We start from the raw sequence: 15,420 nt of genomic DNA on the forward strand, positions 1-15,420 counted from the left end.
TTGCTGAGTGCATTCCCCATGTGTGCTGTAACAGTGGTGTACCTCTCAACTTTCAGTGGAGACAATGTCAGCTCAGGGGTCTGCATTTTCTTACCTGCTCTAGAGGTGGAAAATCAGGAATGGGGAGGAGAAAATAATACGTTGAAATTAAGCCTCTGAATGATAAATGTTGTCAGTAAGTATGCTGCTGTCATTGACTTATGTTCTGTTGCTCTTGTGTGTAAGCACAACAGGGAGACTGGGCTCTCTTGCTGTTCTGCTTACAAACTCACAGCTATATTTATATATATGTACCAGTATACCAACCATCATCTCCAGATTAAATAGTTTTTTTATATTTCTTTAGAAATATGAGAGTTGAGAGGTATAAGAGAGTCAGGTTTTTTAATTTCCTGATGTACTATTGCAGAAAGAAGAATGCTACTAACATTCACCAGCTTCACAGTGTTGCATTCAGCAATGCAAATGGGCTGTGGTTTTCACTGTGCACTTTGGACATGGTTGGTTTGATGCAAAATAGGTTTTGGAATTTGTGTGTCGCTGCTCATTAATGGAGGAAAGCGTTTTGCACTGTGTTGTCACAGCTCCTTTGAAAGCATTTCCAGAGAGCCTTGATTTTTCCTCTGTGAAGCTGCTCTTCACCTCCCAACCAGATACAGCGTTTGAAAGATGAATTTCTAGTGAAAATTATTATTAAAGATAAAATATTCAGAGACTGCCTGAGTGCAGTTGCAGCAGCTGTGAAATGACCTTTTCTGCACAGAAGACATTTGGTGTGTATGAGGCAGGAATTGAAGGGTAACTTGGTTTGCAAACTTCTGCTGGTACAAAGGGAGGGGCTCGTGGAAACTCTCTTAACAGAGCTGCTGTGAACCCCCAGTCTCTGACAGGGTGCCCTGGGAAAGCCAGGATTTGTCCTGATGTGGTGCCTTGATATACAGAGGTTCTCTGCTTCGGCTGTAGGTGCTGAGGCAGCTTCAGCTGCTTCAAGGTATAAGACCTTTGGTGCAGATTAAGTCTGTCCTTGAATGGCAAGTCCTCTCATATGGACCAAAAAAGGGTGCTTGAGATGGCATCAGCAGACTGTACAAATCCAGAAATGTAATGGAAAATACTTCACATTGAGCCCTGCTTGTTCTCAGCTCATACACTCTGAGAGCTGTTCTCCCATTTAGCAAAAACGGGTCATCGATTTCCACTATCCTCATTCATATTAATGCTTATTACTCAAAAAAAGCTTCTTCTGCAGAGGGCATACTTGATACAAGTAATTAACAAGAAAAAAAAAATTAAAATTGGCATGTTCTACCTGATCTGATTCCAGCAGTTTAACCCTAAAAAATTGACTTCGGTGAACTGCTCTGCACTCTCTGGCTGAGTTTGTGCTCACTAATGGTTCCAGAGGGACCTCAGTAACTTGGAGAGCTGAATATAAAATGCAATTGTCCACCTGCTTATGAAGGATATGAGCTATGGTATAGAACAGCTTCTGCTTTAGGTGTGAGTCTGTACGTGCAAAGGCAGATCCTGTGGTTTAAAACCCACCTGGCCAGGTTTTGATTCCATTACTCACATTTGGTTTTGTCTTTGTGTGTAATCCCATGGATTTTGTGGCATTACTCAATATGAATAAGGGTATCAAAACCCAAGTCACCAACAGGAAGGATTTTTCTTTTGTCAGGAAAGGGGTAGAAATCTCTTCTGCTAGAAAAGGCCCTGTATTGTGTTGGGATTTCTCAATTTACTTTCCGTCCACTCTTTCAAGTCTGAATCTTCCACATTTATTTTTCTGACAAGCTGTAGTATAAAATCAGTATTCTGTTACTGTGCCCACACCCGTGGGCCTTGATTCCATTAGAGTCTCTGAAGCAAATTCAGCAGATGTGAAACACATCATTCAGAAGTGACCAGAAGTGAGGTAGTTAGTGTCTGCAGAAATAGGTGTCTTCTGCTTCCCAAGCAAATGGCAGCTGTGGATTTTAGACTGTCCATGTCCATTTTGAGCTTTATTGCTGCATTTCAAAGTGTCTACTAGTTTTTTTCTTACATAGCAGCATTTTTCAACCTTTCAATGCCTCAAGCATGGCTAAGACTTTCTCAGTTTTAATGTTAAAAAAAAAGAAGAATGAAATTAATGCCTTCTTTGATAGCATTACTTTAGAAATATGAATAATAATGGAAAGTTCAGATTTTTATTTTTCTAAGTGCTTTTAAGACAGTATTTCTCTCATTTGCTTCTTAATTAAAAATGTCAATGTCCTACATTTCAGTAGTACATTTTCAGTACTAGAGAGGGCATGTGAGCAGCATTCAGTGGCAGCAGCAGAGCCCTGTGGAAGCAGTGAACTTAAACACTAATTTAGGTACAGACATGACAGAAGGGGGTGCACTCATTGCACATACAGTACCAGGAAATCATCATGTCCTTTGTTCTCAGCTCTTTGCAGTCTCAATTGACCTGGCTATTATTCCCATGTCCAGGAGAAGCAAAAATCCTGCTGGCAGTGCAGTGACACCCAGCTGAGGGTCTGCCAGTTGTGTGGCTGAAGCACAGCCACCACCTGCTCCTCTGGCCTGTCCTGCCATCCCAGGGCTGTCCTGGAGACCATGGTCCCCCTGCTGCTGCTGCATTTACAGTCCAGCTGTCAGCACAAACTGCAGTCAGCAGTGCTTTGTGGTCATATTCTGAGCTCTAACCTCAGATGGCTCTGGAGAAGACACAAGTGTTCAGTTTTAGCAGAGGAAATTAAGACCTGAGCTGGAGGGGGAGTGTGGATGTTGTAAGGGAGAGGGAGCTGTATCTCCTTAATCACTGCAGCATCCATCTGGGCAGCTTTTGAGGAGGGAAATCAGATTCAAAGCATGGTTATTTTAAAAATATTATATCAATTAACAGGCAAAGAAAAAAAGTGCTATTGGACATTTCTGTAATTTTTAAATATTAAAAAGTACCTAGGGATTCATGGATCCATAAGGACTTCTAATTGCCTGAACAATGTAACAGTTTATACCTACTGTGGCATGCGTCTGAAAGGTTTTGTGTGTGTGGTTTTGGTTGAAGTTACTCTTTCTAGACCTAGCTCTTTTTTAACAGAACAAAATAGTATTAATTTCTAAGGATACAGTTTAGCAGTCTGGGTTGTTCTAAGCCTACAAAAGGGTGATCAGTCTTCCTGGGAATGAGCAATATTGAAATCCTGAAGAGCCCTGGAGTTTTCTAGAAACAACAGATCACAGCAGATCTGAATGTGAGCCCATCACCCCACAGGCAGCCTCTCACAGCTGACTACCCAGTCACAGCATTGCTCTGGTTTTACCGGAGGGGAGTGTTCCCATAAAATCATGGAGTTCAGTCAGAGTTTCAGGTGAGTAGAGCAGCTCAGCAGCTCAGCTGGTTTGCACCAGCATCTCCCATATGTTCTTCATTTCATATGGCTTTGTCAGATTTTCATTTGTGATGGTATAAGTTGCTGGATTGATCTCAGTCTGTGTGATGCCAGTGACAGAGATTATCCCTTACAGCTAAAATAAATGTGGTAGGATACATTTACTTTAAAATAAACTATGTTTTGACCAAAACTTGGCAGGAATCTTTCATACGCAATTACTTGTCATGCTGATGAGGAAATTACAAGGTTTTGCTTCAGATGAATAGGATGGCTATACATTTATGATGTATGGATGAAACTGCTGATTGATGCATCTGTTTCTTTGCACATTAGTGCAGTTAGCAAACTGTCACCAGATACCAGATACCAGAACCAAGTATTTTTTTGTATTCCTGTCTGGCAAGCTGAGTCACAGCACAGCTTACTGTCTAATGGGCAGCTTCTTGAATAGTTCTTGTTTAGATTCAGCTTAGTTTTGTATCATCAATGCTAAATTAAAAAAAGAACTCTAACAATCTTAAAAAACCTAGTATTTGAATGTAGAGAGTGGTAGTAGTTCCCCAGAAGAAAAAAGCTCCTGAGGTTGCTCAGCATGGAGAAGAGGCTTTGGAGAGACATTTCAGTACCGTAAGGGGGTTTATAAAAGGGAGGGAGAGGGACTTCCATGTGGGCAGATAGTGATAGGAGAACAGGCAGTGTTTTTAAACTGGAAAAGAGCAGGTAGACCAGATGTTAGAAAGCAATTCTTAACTGAGGGTGGTGAGACACTGGCACAGGTTGCCCAGAGTTGTGGATGCCCCACCCCTGGAAGTGTTTGAGGCCAGGTTGGATGGGGTCCCGAGCAGTCAGGTCTTGTGAGTGGCATTCCTGCACAGGGCAGGGAGGTTAGAACTAGATGGTTGCTAAGATCCTTCCAACCCAAACCATTCTATGGTTCTCTGAATAGTTCTAAGGTAATTTTTTTCTATTCCATAAAAGCTGCTGAACTGAGATCACTCCAGGTTCTTACTTACTGTAGGAATGTCTACAGTGCATGACTACCACAATATACAAACACTGGGAGGAGGATGGTGAGTCTGATTTTCCCCACAGGGAAGGTTCATTCCTGCTCCAGTTGTGTCAGCAGGGGAAGCCACTGTGTAGGTGCGCAATGGTCAGTCAGGCTCCAGCATGTTACAGGTAGGGACTGAATGAAAGGTGTATCCTGGATGTCCTGGTCGTGTCCTTCCCTTATTTAGGTGTTCCTTCCTCAAGGACCATGGTGAGGACTCAGCATCCAGACTAATGCAAAGCATTTCTGAGAACCACAGTTGTGGGCAGATGGGATTGCACTTTGTGTGTTTTTCCAGATAAATATTCTATCACAAGTGCTCCCAGAGAGTAAATCAAACCCCCTCAGGCCAGGGTGACATGAAATTTTATTGAGTAATACTTCACTTATAAATGTTCAGTTGCTGGCACTCTGCAGCATGGAGACTTCTTGAGTTGGAGATCACATGCACTTTTTTGCTTCTAAATAAATCTTTCTTCAGCGATTATTTTCTAACTCCTCTTTTAACTCATTTATGTGTTTGGCCTCAACATCAGCCTGTGGCGATGAGTTCAGTAATACAGTTATGTGCTGTGTGGAGTATAATTTCCTTCTGCTTGGTTTAAGACCTTCTGTCTGCTTATTCCTTCTTGTCCTTGCAAGAAAATCTTGAACACTCAGTCCTTGGTTTGGATGCTTATTTTGTACGGTGGCTAGATCTCGGTCATGTTCCCTCTTCAGTCATATTTTTTCAGGAGGGAGAGTCAGGTAAGGTGAAGCTGTTTAAACCATGATGTCTCTGTCATTTGAGGTGCCAGAGGGCATTTGAGACAGTCATACAGGTCTGAAATCTCACACAGGACTTGCAGGAGAGAGACGCTTTCCTGAACAGCAGTGGGAGAGCAGACAAGGCATGCCAGGGGCTAAAATGGCAATTTTTGGCAATTCAGTCTCCCCATCCTTGAGTTTATTTGGTCTTTAATTGTGATGAAGCCCTTTCTTACCACCCATCACCATTTGCTGCACTGGTGACATGAGTGTGAGAAGTAGCAAGTTTCATTTCCAGAATGGTACTGTGTGTTTATTCATCACTTCTGTTTGGGAGGTTGTGGTTATACCATCTTAGGACTTCGGAATGGTTATGGGTGAAGGGAAATGCACAAGTGAACACCTGCATAGTAGTAAGCTGGTAATTGTGGCATCTTTGTTTGTGCTGGACTGCTCTCCAAAAAGGAAAGGATATTTTAAAAATGAATTAAATGAGTGGCTTTGTTTGGTCCTCATTATATCTATCTTTGCAGGTATTCTGCTGAGACCTCTTGGCTTTACAGATTTAGTTAATTACTGCTGATTTGTTTGTTTCTCTTTTTTTCCTTGATAGAACATTGGATGTTCAAACACTTTGCAGCATCAGTCAGAAACTCTTCTGTGATGTCAGTGGACTTAACTGTTGCTTTTGGTGAACATTGATAATGATGAAGCTCCATCACTGGGGGGGAGATGACTTATTTGCAGGCTGGTTTGCCATAGCTATTCAAGCCAGTGTTGCTGTTAAATGCTGTACAAACCTGGCAGCTTTTGCTAATGACAACCTGTTGGACTCATCCAGGAGATTTCTGGAAGTCTCCTCTGGGGATGGCGGCGAGCGGCACACGGAGAACGACGGATCTGTGACGTTTTCCTATCCACATGCTACCATGTCCTCTTTGTTTAATTTCCTCTTTGACTTTCTTTTTCAGGCCACAATGTAGGGAGCCTTTTCCACATGGCAGATGACCTGGGAAGAGCGATGGAAACCTTGGTGACCGTGATGACCGACGACAAGGTGTTAGAATAGCAAGATGTGTTTTACAACTTCAGGCGTTCCGCATGGTTTTTATAATATTCATACTACAAAGAGGATTAGACTGTAAGAGTTTACAAGAAAACAAATCTATATTTTTGTGAAGGGTAGTGGTACTATACTGTAGATTTCAGTAGTTTCCTAAGTCTGTTACTGTTTTGTTAACAATGGCAGGTTTTACACGTCTATGCAATTGTACAAAAATTATAAGAGAACTACATGTAAAATCTTGATAGCTAAATAACTTGCCATTTCTTTATATGGAACGCATTTCGGGTTGTTTAAAAAAAATTTATAACAGTTATAATGAAAGATTGTAAACTAAAGTGTGCTTTATAAAAATAATTGTTTATAGAAACCCCCTTAAAAAAAAACCACAAAAAAATCTACTGAGGCAGTGCATTTGTTTAGTATCATTTCAGCTCTGTAACAGTATCAGAGAGATTCATGTCCTGTGTTCTTTTCCTTGCCTATCCAAAAGAAAAAAAAATGAAAGTATTTCCTGCAATGATAACAGAATGGCCACCTTATATTTCTCATTGGTTTTGTCTGACTAGGGCTGGCTTAGAAAAAATAACCAAAAAACCTGAACTTCCAATGAAGGTAATTACCTTTTATCTTTCCAATAAAATTAAGAATTACATGACTTACTGTCCTGGTTTTGGACAGCAACTAGCAATTACACAGCTAGTTTGCAATAATTAAATGAAAGAGCACATTATATGACAGAGCCTGCAAAAAAAAATCAATTAAAAAAAAAACTCAGAAGAAAGAAGGAAAGGAAAGAAGTTAACGACCATCCTGTGTGCCTGTTTCCTCTGCTGACTAAATTCCTGGATACTTTTAGTAAAGGAACACAGACATTGCCCTTACTGGTTTGAACCCTGGGGCTCAGCAGGTGTGGGGACAGTTCTCCCCCCACTGTCATCTTTGCTGCAGAGGAGAGAAAAGAGGGAGATGCTCCCCCCAGCCCCCTGTGGGGTTGGCTTCTGACCCAAAGCACAAAGTAGGGTACCCAGAGAGCTCTGTCCAGCTCCCAGTGCTGGTAATGAGCACGGAGATCCTTGACCCTCTGGAAGAGGAACCCAGAGCTTCCCACTGTCCTGTCTCATCCTGCTGCAGCAGCCGGTCCCAAGGAGCTGTGGTGCTGCAAGCCGCCTTTGGGAAAGGCTGTGGAAGAGTTACTGCTGTTCTTGCCTCAAATGGTGATCAGGTGAAGGTAGTTACACTGCTCCATGAGTATTTATCACCAAAACAAAGACCCTGGTCCTTTCTCCTTCTCCATTTCTCTGTACAAGTAATCCCCTGCACAATTAACAATAACGTGAGAAAGAGAGGAGCTGATAGAGAAACAGATTAGCCAGCTTGACTGCAGCTCTGTGAGAGAGAGGTTTGGGTATGAGGTGCTCTCAGCAAAAGCTTTACCACTTCATTTTCTTAACCAGCTTTTAATTTTACCATAAAATACATAGAAACACAACCATCTGACTTTATATTGCAAGAGTAAAAAAATCTGTTACCTCTTCTTGTATGAAGTGTAATTAAACTTGGGAAAGATTTTATTTTGAATGCTAGTTAACATTGACCATGGCTAGTCATGCTATTTCTACCTCACTTTGGTTTTGTGGTGTTCCTGACAATTACATATGACAATGTTACATCATCACCACGTGCCCATTGTGTGACCAGGTCTCATTGTGTAAGTAATAGCAACGTTAATAATTTACAAAAAAAAGTACAACCCCCCCCCCCAAACCTCTGCTTTCCTAATAAGGAGCTTTTTAACACTTTATTACAATAGAAACCCTCACTATTTCTCATGTCCTTTTTTATCAGAAGGTTTAAATTGCAATTTGAGAAAGAGATTTTCTTTTTTCTCCCCCCTTATACATTAAACCTTCTCTTCAGAAAAATTATGGAGGAAAAACAGATTGCACGATTGTTTTCATCAGGGTTTTGTTTTGTTTGTTTTACTTTCTAGATCTTAGTTTTGGAGTGAGTCTGTCAAAAAGTATTTAAAAAGTTGAAAGCTTTATTGCTGCTTTTTTAAGCATAATTTGGGAATTATTTCATATTCCTTATAATGACAAAGTATTAAACTGTAAAACATAATCAGTGTAGTTGAATACATAAATACCATATGGCATGTTATTTCATTGTTACTCAGTATGGTTTATTACTTGGATATCATAATATATTGTGTTTTAACACCAACACTGTAACATTTACTAATTATTTTTATAAACTTCTGGTTTACTGCATTTTTTCACAACATACCAAATTTCACCAAATATATGCCTTACTATTGTATTATATACTGCTTTACTGTGTATATCAATAAAGCACGCAATTATGTTATATAAAAGCTGCAGGAGTTTTTGTGCCGGTTCAGCACTCACCCAGCACATCTCCCCAACAATCCCTGCCACACTGCACTGGCCAAACTCCCTGCTGGCATCACCCCATGCCTCCCCTGGTTTGGGGTTTTCTCCCCTGCTGAAGTTGTGAACCTCCTGTGCTCCCCAAGCTTTTGGGGATTTGTCAGGCAGGCTTCCTGCCTCATCCCTGACAGGACCTTCAGACCAGAATGATTCAGTCCAACACTTGATAGTCTCCTTGCCACCAGGCATAATGTTAGGAAAACCTTCTTTGGGGCTTTGGGAAGTGTGTGTTCCCATCAGAGAGGCTGATCACACATCTCCCTTATCTAGGAAATGAGTAGGCTTTGATGCCCAGACTCCACTCAGCTGTGTCAGGATGCTGCCTTTGAGCTACCTTTTGGTGGTAGAAATAATTGATGAAAAATAGTAAAATACAAAGGCAAAACCAGCATATGTTTGCCTATGACTTTGATAATACAGTGAAGGAGAAGGTGGGAATTTCCTCATTTCATTCACTTGAGGAAATAAGTACACATCCCACATCTACTCTCCCAGACTGGAGTTACTCTGGATTCACTCCTACACAAGTCAATCAGTGTGTGCTTTGCTGTACTGAAGTCTTCCCTGAAGACTGTACAATCCACAAAGCACAGCAGCCCCCCGTGATGGCTCTGTTGAATTCAATTAAGCAAGAAGGGAGGATAGCTCCACTCATTCCCCCACATCTGTGACCCCATGATTTACGACTCCTGACATGCCATCAATCAAACCTAGTGCTCCTGAGTGGCTCTTAGGAATGTTTTCCTTATGTATGTTCAGCAAAATATCCTCCTTCAGGACTGGTCAGTGTGTTTCCTTTGCTCTCTGGGCAGAGGGGAAAATTAGTTCTCTTTGATTTTGTCTGCCTTGTTAGTGTGCTGCCATTTACTCCTGGACTTCTCAGTCTTTGCTCTACCTTTTCAATAGATAGATAGATAGATAGATAGATAGATAGATAGATAGATAGATAGATAGAAATCCTGAGGCCCTGCTAGTCAGGTCAGCAGCACTGGGGGGGTTGGAGGTTCCCTTCTCAATGAGGCCACAGGTCTCCTCTGCTCCCCACTGCCCAGCACGGTATCACACAGCTCAGGGCAGCACACGCAGGTCACCTGCTGCACAGCCCCTGCTCGCCACCACTCAGCCAGGGAGTGCTGCCCAGCCCAGCCCTGGGCTTGCTGCTGCACTTCAGGAGCCCAGCACACCCTGCCAGCCCCATGGGGCTGTGTGGGCAGCTCTGCTCTGCTGCAGTGATGGGGCAGGAGAAACCAGGGAGGGGAACAGCTAAGCTGAGTGGAAAAAACACCAGTGTCCTTTCAGCTAGGATGGGGAAAAAGAGGGAAAGCAATTGTGTGCAGGATGCATGAAAGGTCTGCAGCTGCCAGGGTGTGTGATTCACTCCATGGTGGATCATGCAGCAGAGCATCCCCGGCCTTGCTGGGCTGGATACATGTAGCAGGCACAGTGCCTGGAGTGCTGCATGAAGCACAAATGCTTCCAAACCCACCCCATGCAGCCAGCAAGAGCTGCCTGCCCTCCTTGCCCAGTGGCAGCTGCCAAGCTACTGTGATGCTCCATACAGGCACTTTTGCACCAGGGTGCCCTGCACTGAAGGACAGCTACCAGCTTTGTGCGGGGTGGGACTGAAGTTCTGACACGCTGCATGGATGGGATCTTCACCCCCTGCAAAGGTGCAGGAGCAGCAGGACCCACCTGGGGCCCAGCCCCAGCCCAGGCAGCTTGGGCACTTCACTGGCTGTGACCCACCCTGGCGGCCTCTGGGCACATGTGTGCAGTCAGGCTGAAAAACAATAAATCTTCCTCTTCTTGACTCAGGCTCACCAGGAATTTGTTTCGGCTCTGAGCAAGCATATCAACTCACTAGAAAGTGCCATAAATCTGTGCAAGAAAAATGGGCCTGTTGAGACCAACCAAAGTATAACATTTCCATACATGAACCCCATAAGCTGATAATGCTGCTCGGCAGCTGAGGTATATGACTGCAGCAAATAAGTAGTAGCTCATAGTGCCAAAAACTTGGTATAAAATCACCTGTGGTTAAGGGAGGGATGAGAGTTAAGGAAATCTTGGAGCTGTAGAAGTGAACTGTGGGACTTCACAAATACAAGGGGCTATTTCAGCCTATTGCCTAAAGCCCTACTGCTTGCCAACCCAAGGCTCATATTAGTCAGTTTGGCAATTGTTCACCAGATGTAAAGTCTTCTTTTTTGTTGTTATTTTCTGAGCATTACAATGGATATGCCATTTATTTAATAGCTGGCACATGCTTGTAAAAAGCTGAGTCCAAGCAAGTTCTCCCTATTTGCTGACATAAGCAACCCACTCCTTGTAAGCCTTTCCTCTTCCACTCTCTCTAACGCCCCTCTATGCACACATGCACAGATACAGGAAAAGAAAAAAACAACAGTATTTTATTGTCTTTCTTGCTGAATGGAAGAGGTTTTTTTCTCAAAAAAAAATAATCTCCAGGAATAACAGCATCGTCACACCAACCTATTGGTATGTCTAAATTTGCAGCAAGTATTAGAAAAAAAGCGATAATTATATACATATATTTCTATAATAGGAAACCAAGAAATTATGTTAATTCACTCAGCATTCCTTTATTTGTTTCCTTCACACATGCCCTACTTGATGACCCAAACCAACAACATGGAGTGCCATTTTGGAGGTATAATCTCTTTCAGACCATTATCAACAATACTAAATAAGATGAGAGTCTTTAAGAACACATTATTACATAAAGTCAAGGACAAGTTTAGAAAATCCATCAGTTATAGGTCCATGAGGCTGTAGAAGATGGCTTGGTTCCCAGCACACGTATCTTCTCGCTTCTTCCTGCCTGTGTGCCGTGAAGCTGCCACCAGCATCTCCACATCTCCCAGCTGCTGCAGCTCACTGCCACCACTCTGCTGTGTGTAAGGGAGAGAGCCACGTCCCTGCTCACCCCCAGAGCTGTGCTCTTTCTCCTCAGACTTGGAGGCAGCCAGCCAACAGCTGAGCAGCTGACCCGTGGGGCAGCGTGGTCTGGCTGGGGAGCGCGGCAGTCAGGGACCACACCTGGACCACACCAGGTCAGGCCTTGCATGGTCATTCAGGGGACAAAAGAGGCAGAGTGGAACCCCAAAGTGTTTGGAGGAGCAGAAGTCAGGTGTTGTGCGTACAGGGAGATTTACACAAGGGAATTTTTATACACTGGTGGTGTTGCGACACAGTGTGAGGTTAGAGCTATATCAGACCAGGTACCATGCCCCAAAATAAGACAAAAATTGTTCAATTAAAACAGTTCTAACTCCTTGCTGTTTAGTTTGCACTAATGATGCCCTTCCTCATGGCCTCGCGTGGGCTAGTACATCATCAAAAGTATCATCATGAGAGGATTTTTGCTTCTGCATCAGGGTACTTTTTAGTTGTGCCTCATTCACCAGACAAATGGGTTTATTCTAACACTGATGTAGGAGATGCTTCTTTTTGCACAGAAGATTAATGGCAGTTGCCAATATAATTCCCTGCTGCATCCCACAGTGAATGTTTAGATAAAGGCTGCAACCAGCTGCAGATGATAAGACATGAAACTACTGGGGTTTTTCCTACCAACAACAAATATGTGATTAGAAATTGGAAAATATTAGGTATGCTAGAATAAATGCTAGATACATGAATACATAGCAGTATGCCCACAGACAGACAGAGGCATGAAACACAAGACTTCCTTGTGTGTGTGTGCACAATCATGAACACACACACATCCCCAGACATGCTCACACAAGCCCTTTGCTCTGCTGAGCCTGTGAACTACATTTAATTTAAAAAAAAATTAACTGGAATCATTTGTGTCAAAATAGATAAAGCTTGACAATGTGCATTAATTCAGCTTTATGTTAAATTATAACAGCCTGTGTTTTGCAGCAGCAGAGCAGTATTTTATGAAGCAGTTGCTGAAGTTCCTTCAGGAATTTTGATTCCTAAGGAAGTGGCTGTAAGCACATTGGCTCAATCTAATGTCTGCTTTTGTTATTCTTCTGAAACACCTGGCAGAGTTGGCATGGTCTTCCAGCCCTGGCAGAAGATAATAAAAGGTATCAAGCCTATAACTTAGCTTCTTTCATCTTTTCTTCCCCCCCGCTTTTTTTTTAACCTCACTGATAAGCTCAAAGCCTTTCTTCAGCAAGACCTTGCAGGCAGACACACCTTTCAATGACTTACCATGCATGTGTTTTTTTCTACCTGTTTTTGTCAGCTTCCTCTTCTACAATAAGAAAAAATTATAAGTCGAAACAGTACATGAAAGGAAAAGACCATTTGCATCTCTAGGTCTTTTAGCTGCAGGTACTCATATGATGCCCCAGAGTTTCTTATTTTCATACTGCAAAGCTGCAGTACTGTAGGCTTTTATCAGATGCTGTGAAAATGGAACATGCGGGTCTCCCCCACAAACACTTTTTTCAGTATATAAGGATTCCTTTAAAAGTTCTCTAATCCTTAGGATACTCTATGTCTCCCAACAAAAATATCTTGACTTTTACTTTGTAGTCACCCATTTTTTGCTTCTGATGTCCTGGCCTGGCTGCACACAGTCCCCTGCAGTGCTGGACAACTGAAGGCAGCCCTGGCTGTACCATCACCATCAGGCACTTCCCTCTCCCACCCTGGCTGCCTGTCCCTGTCCCCAACCTCACTTCCACCCTCATCCCACACTGTCCTCGTGGGCAGCAGAACAGTGTCCCAGGCCTCGCCTTAGCCCACAGCACCAACCCCACTCCCACCAACCTCCATCCCTCAGTGACAAGGATGTCCCATTCCCACCCCACTCTGGCACAGGCTCCTGCCAAAATTCCCCATGACTGAAGCCACCCAGAGCTCTCCATCACGTGGCCAACATTGCAGGGCTGTGCTCACCACAGCCTCATTACCCCCTCTCCCCTCATGTTTTTAACAAACCCCATGAACAGCATCTCACCACAAACCTGATCCAGGGATCCCTTCCAGTGCAATTCATTTGCTTAACACTCCGTGTTGCTTTTCCTCCTGCTGAGGTTTTTATTCCCCTCCACTAATTTCCCTACTGAGTCTCATTTTTTCGTGCTTCATTAACATTTTCCTTTGTGCCACTTCTAATACATAGCTTTACTTACAGAGCAGCTCTGCCCCTCCGGTGCCCATCTCCCATTCCTGCTGGGCTCTCCCCTTGCTCCCTGTACACTTTAGAACATGTAAGCCTGGGGTCCCATTCCTCCCTCATAACCTTGGGCTTGATTTTCTGTCTTATCTTACTCTCAAGGTCTCTAACACTGAAGACTTCCAGGGAGAAATTCCTTCTTTTTTTAATGTACTGTTGCAGGTGATTACAGTCTCTGTAGGAAGGTATGCTGGTTCTCCTTTGATTGTATAGGTGGATATTTTCGTTGTTTTGTGTCTTTGATGAGTTTGGGGGTTTTTTGGTTGGGTTGTTTGTTTGTTTTTAATAAGGCAGGGGTTGTCATCTTGCTTGCTGCTGGAATTTGTTTTGGCCCACATGACCAATGAGGCTGCATAACCCCCCTGTGAACCGTGACTGCCAAAGGCAGCCCAAAGGACTCTGCTTCCAAAGGTGGCTGCAAACTGCACGGCTCATGTCCTGTGCAGGCAATTCACTCAAGTGGCCATATTTTTATTTTTATTTTTATTTTTATTTTTATTTTTATTTTTATTTTTATTTTTAATTTTTCTTTTTAAAGAGATAAACCCACAAAGTCATTATCCACAGTACTTGTGGATACCTGCTAACTGCAGACCTAGCAGCCAAACCTGAAGTATGTTACTGAGGAATTCAGGCACTAAACACATTTTGCTGCTTACCTACACTCAGCACTGAGGGGCTTAGAGAGGTGTGATCCCCAGCAGGTAAAGCCCATGGTGACAAGCCCAGCTGGGTAAATGTCAGGCATCAGCAGCTCTCGTGTGCTCGGGGTACTGGGGATGGCACTGGCTGCTGCTACAGGCACAAGGGCAGGGAATGATAATGATGCCAAGGCAGACTGAGGGGGAAAGGGCAACGCAGGATATCTCCATTTCACTTTGAATATGGCTCCAAATTAACTGCAGTGAGTAATTACCTGTGAAAAAGTAATAGTGATGGTTTCATAGTTTAGAGGAAAACTCCTTTAGCAGCAGGCTGCGAGACACTTCTGATTTCTCCTGCCATAAAAGGATATTTTTTTGCTTTTGTATGAAAAAAGAAATCACAGCCATGAAGTAGCTCACATCAGGTATTGCTAAGGAAGCTGTTTCATTATTGCATGCACTACTGGGTATAGTATTTTCCAGACTGTTGACTGTTGTGCTCGGGTGGCCTTCCCACCCATTCCCCCCAACCCCAACGGAAGGATTCCATTTCCATGGAAAAGGTGACATTTTCTCAGCTCCTGTGCACAGAGTTTTTCTCCAACTAGGCTCTGTATATGATTCCAGAACTCTGATCCTTGCCTAGCACCTGCAAAATAACTTTCCTGACTTCCATTTATACAAATTATTTGACCTTTTTCCTTTTGCCTTCAGTCACAAAGCACTAAACTGCCAAGGAGAGCCAGCTGAGCGTGGCACAGCCTTCCAGCATCCCAGAGAAGGAGAAGAGCACTGGGATGCCTGTTGAGGCAGGGGTTTCATAAACAAAGACACTCATTGCCCCACAGCTTCCTGGCAGGCCAGGTGACAGCATTGCTGGTTGGGATCTTGCCT

At 43.2% G+C, this 15,420-nt stretch overlaps 1 protein-coding gene across 7 annotated transcripts in view; it reads left to right on the top strand.

Moving 5' to 3' along the window:
• DMD (dystrophin) overlaps positions 1–6,924 on the top strand; it is a 566,297-nt gene extending 559,373 nt beyond the window's left edge. For 5 of the 7 annotated variants that reach the window (XM_054003155.1, XM_054003164.1, XM_054003180.1 and 2 more), the window contains one exon: positions 6,159–6,924. In XM_054003155.1, the coding sequence (XP_053859130.1) occupies positions 6,159–6,256 (98 nt within the window). In that variant the 3' untranslated portion in view covers positions 6,257–6,924. The remainder of the gene's footprint in view (positions 1–6,158) is intronic. The other 2 variants (XM_054003199.1, XM_054003206.1) reach the window with 1 other exon arrangement.
• Positions 6,925–15,420: the final 8,496 nt, after the last annotated feature.

Source organism: Vidua macroura, chromosome 2, assembly GCF_024509145.1.
Source record: "Vidua macroura isolate BioBank_ID:100142 chromosome 2, ASM2450914v1, whole genome shotgun sequence".
NCBI classification, from domain to species: Eukaryota; Metazoa; Chordata; class Aves; order Passeriformes; family Viduidae; genus Vidua; species Vidua macroura.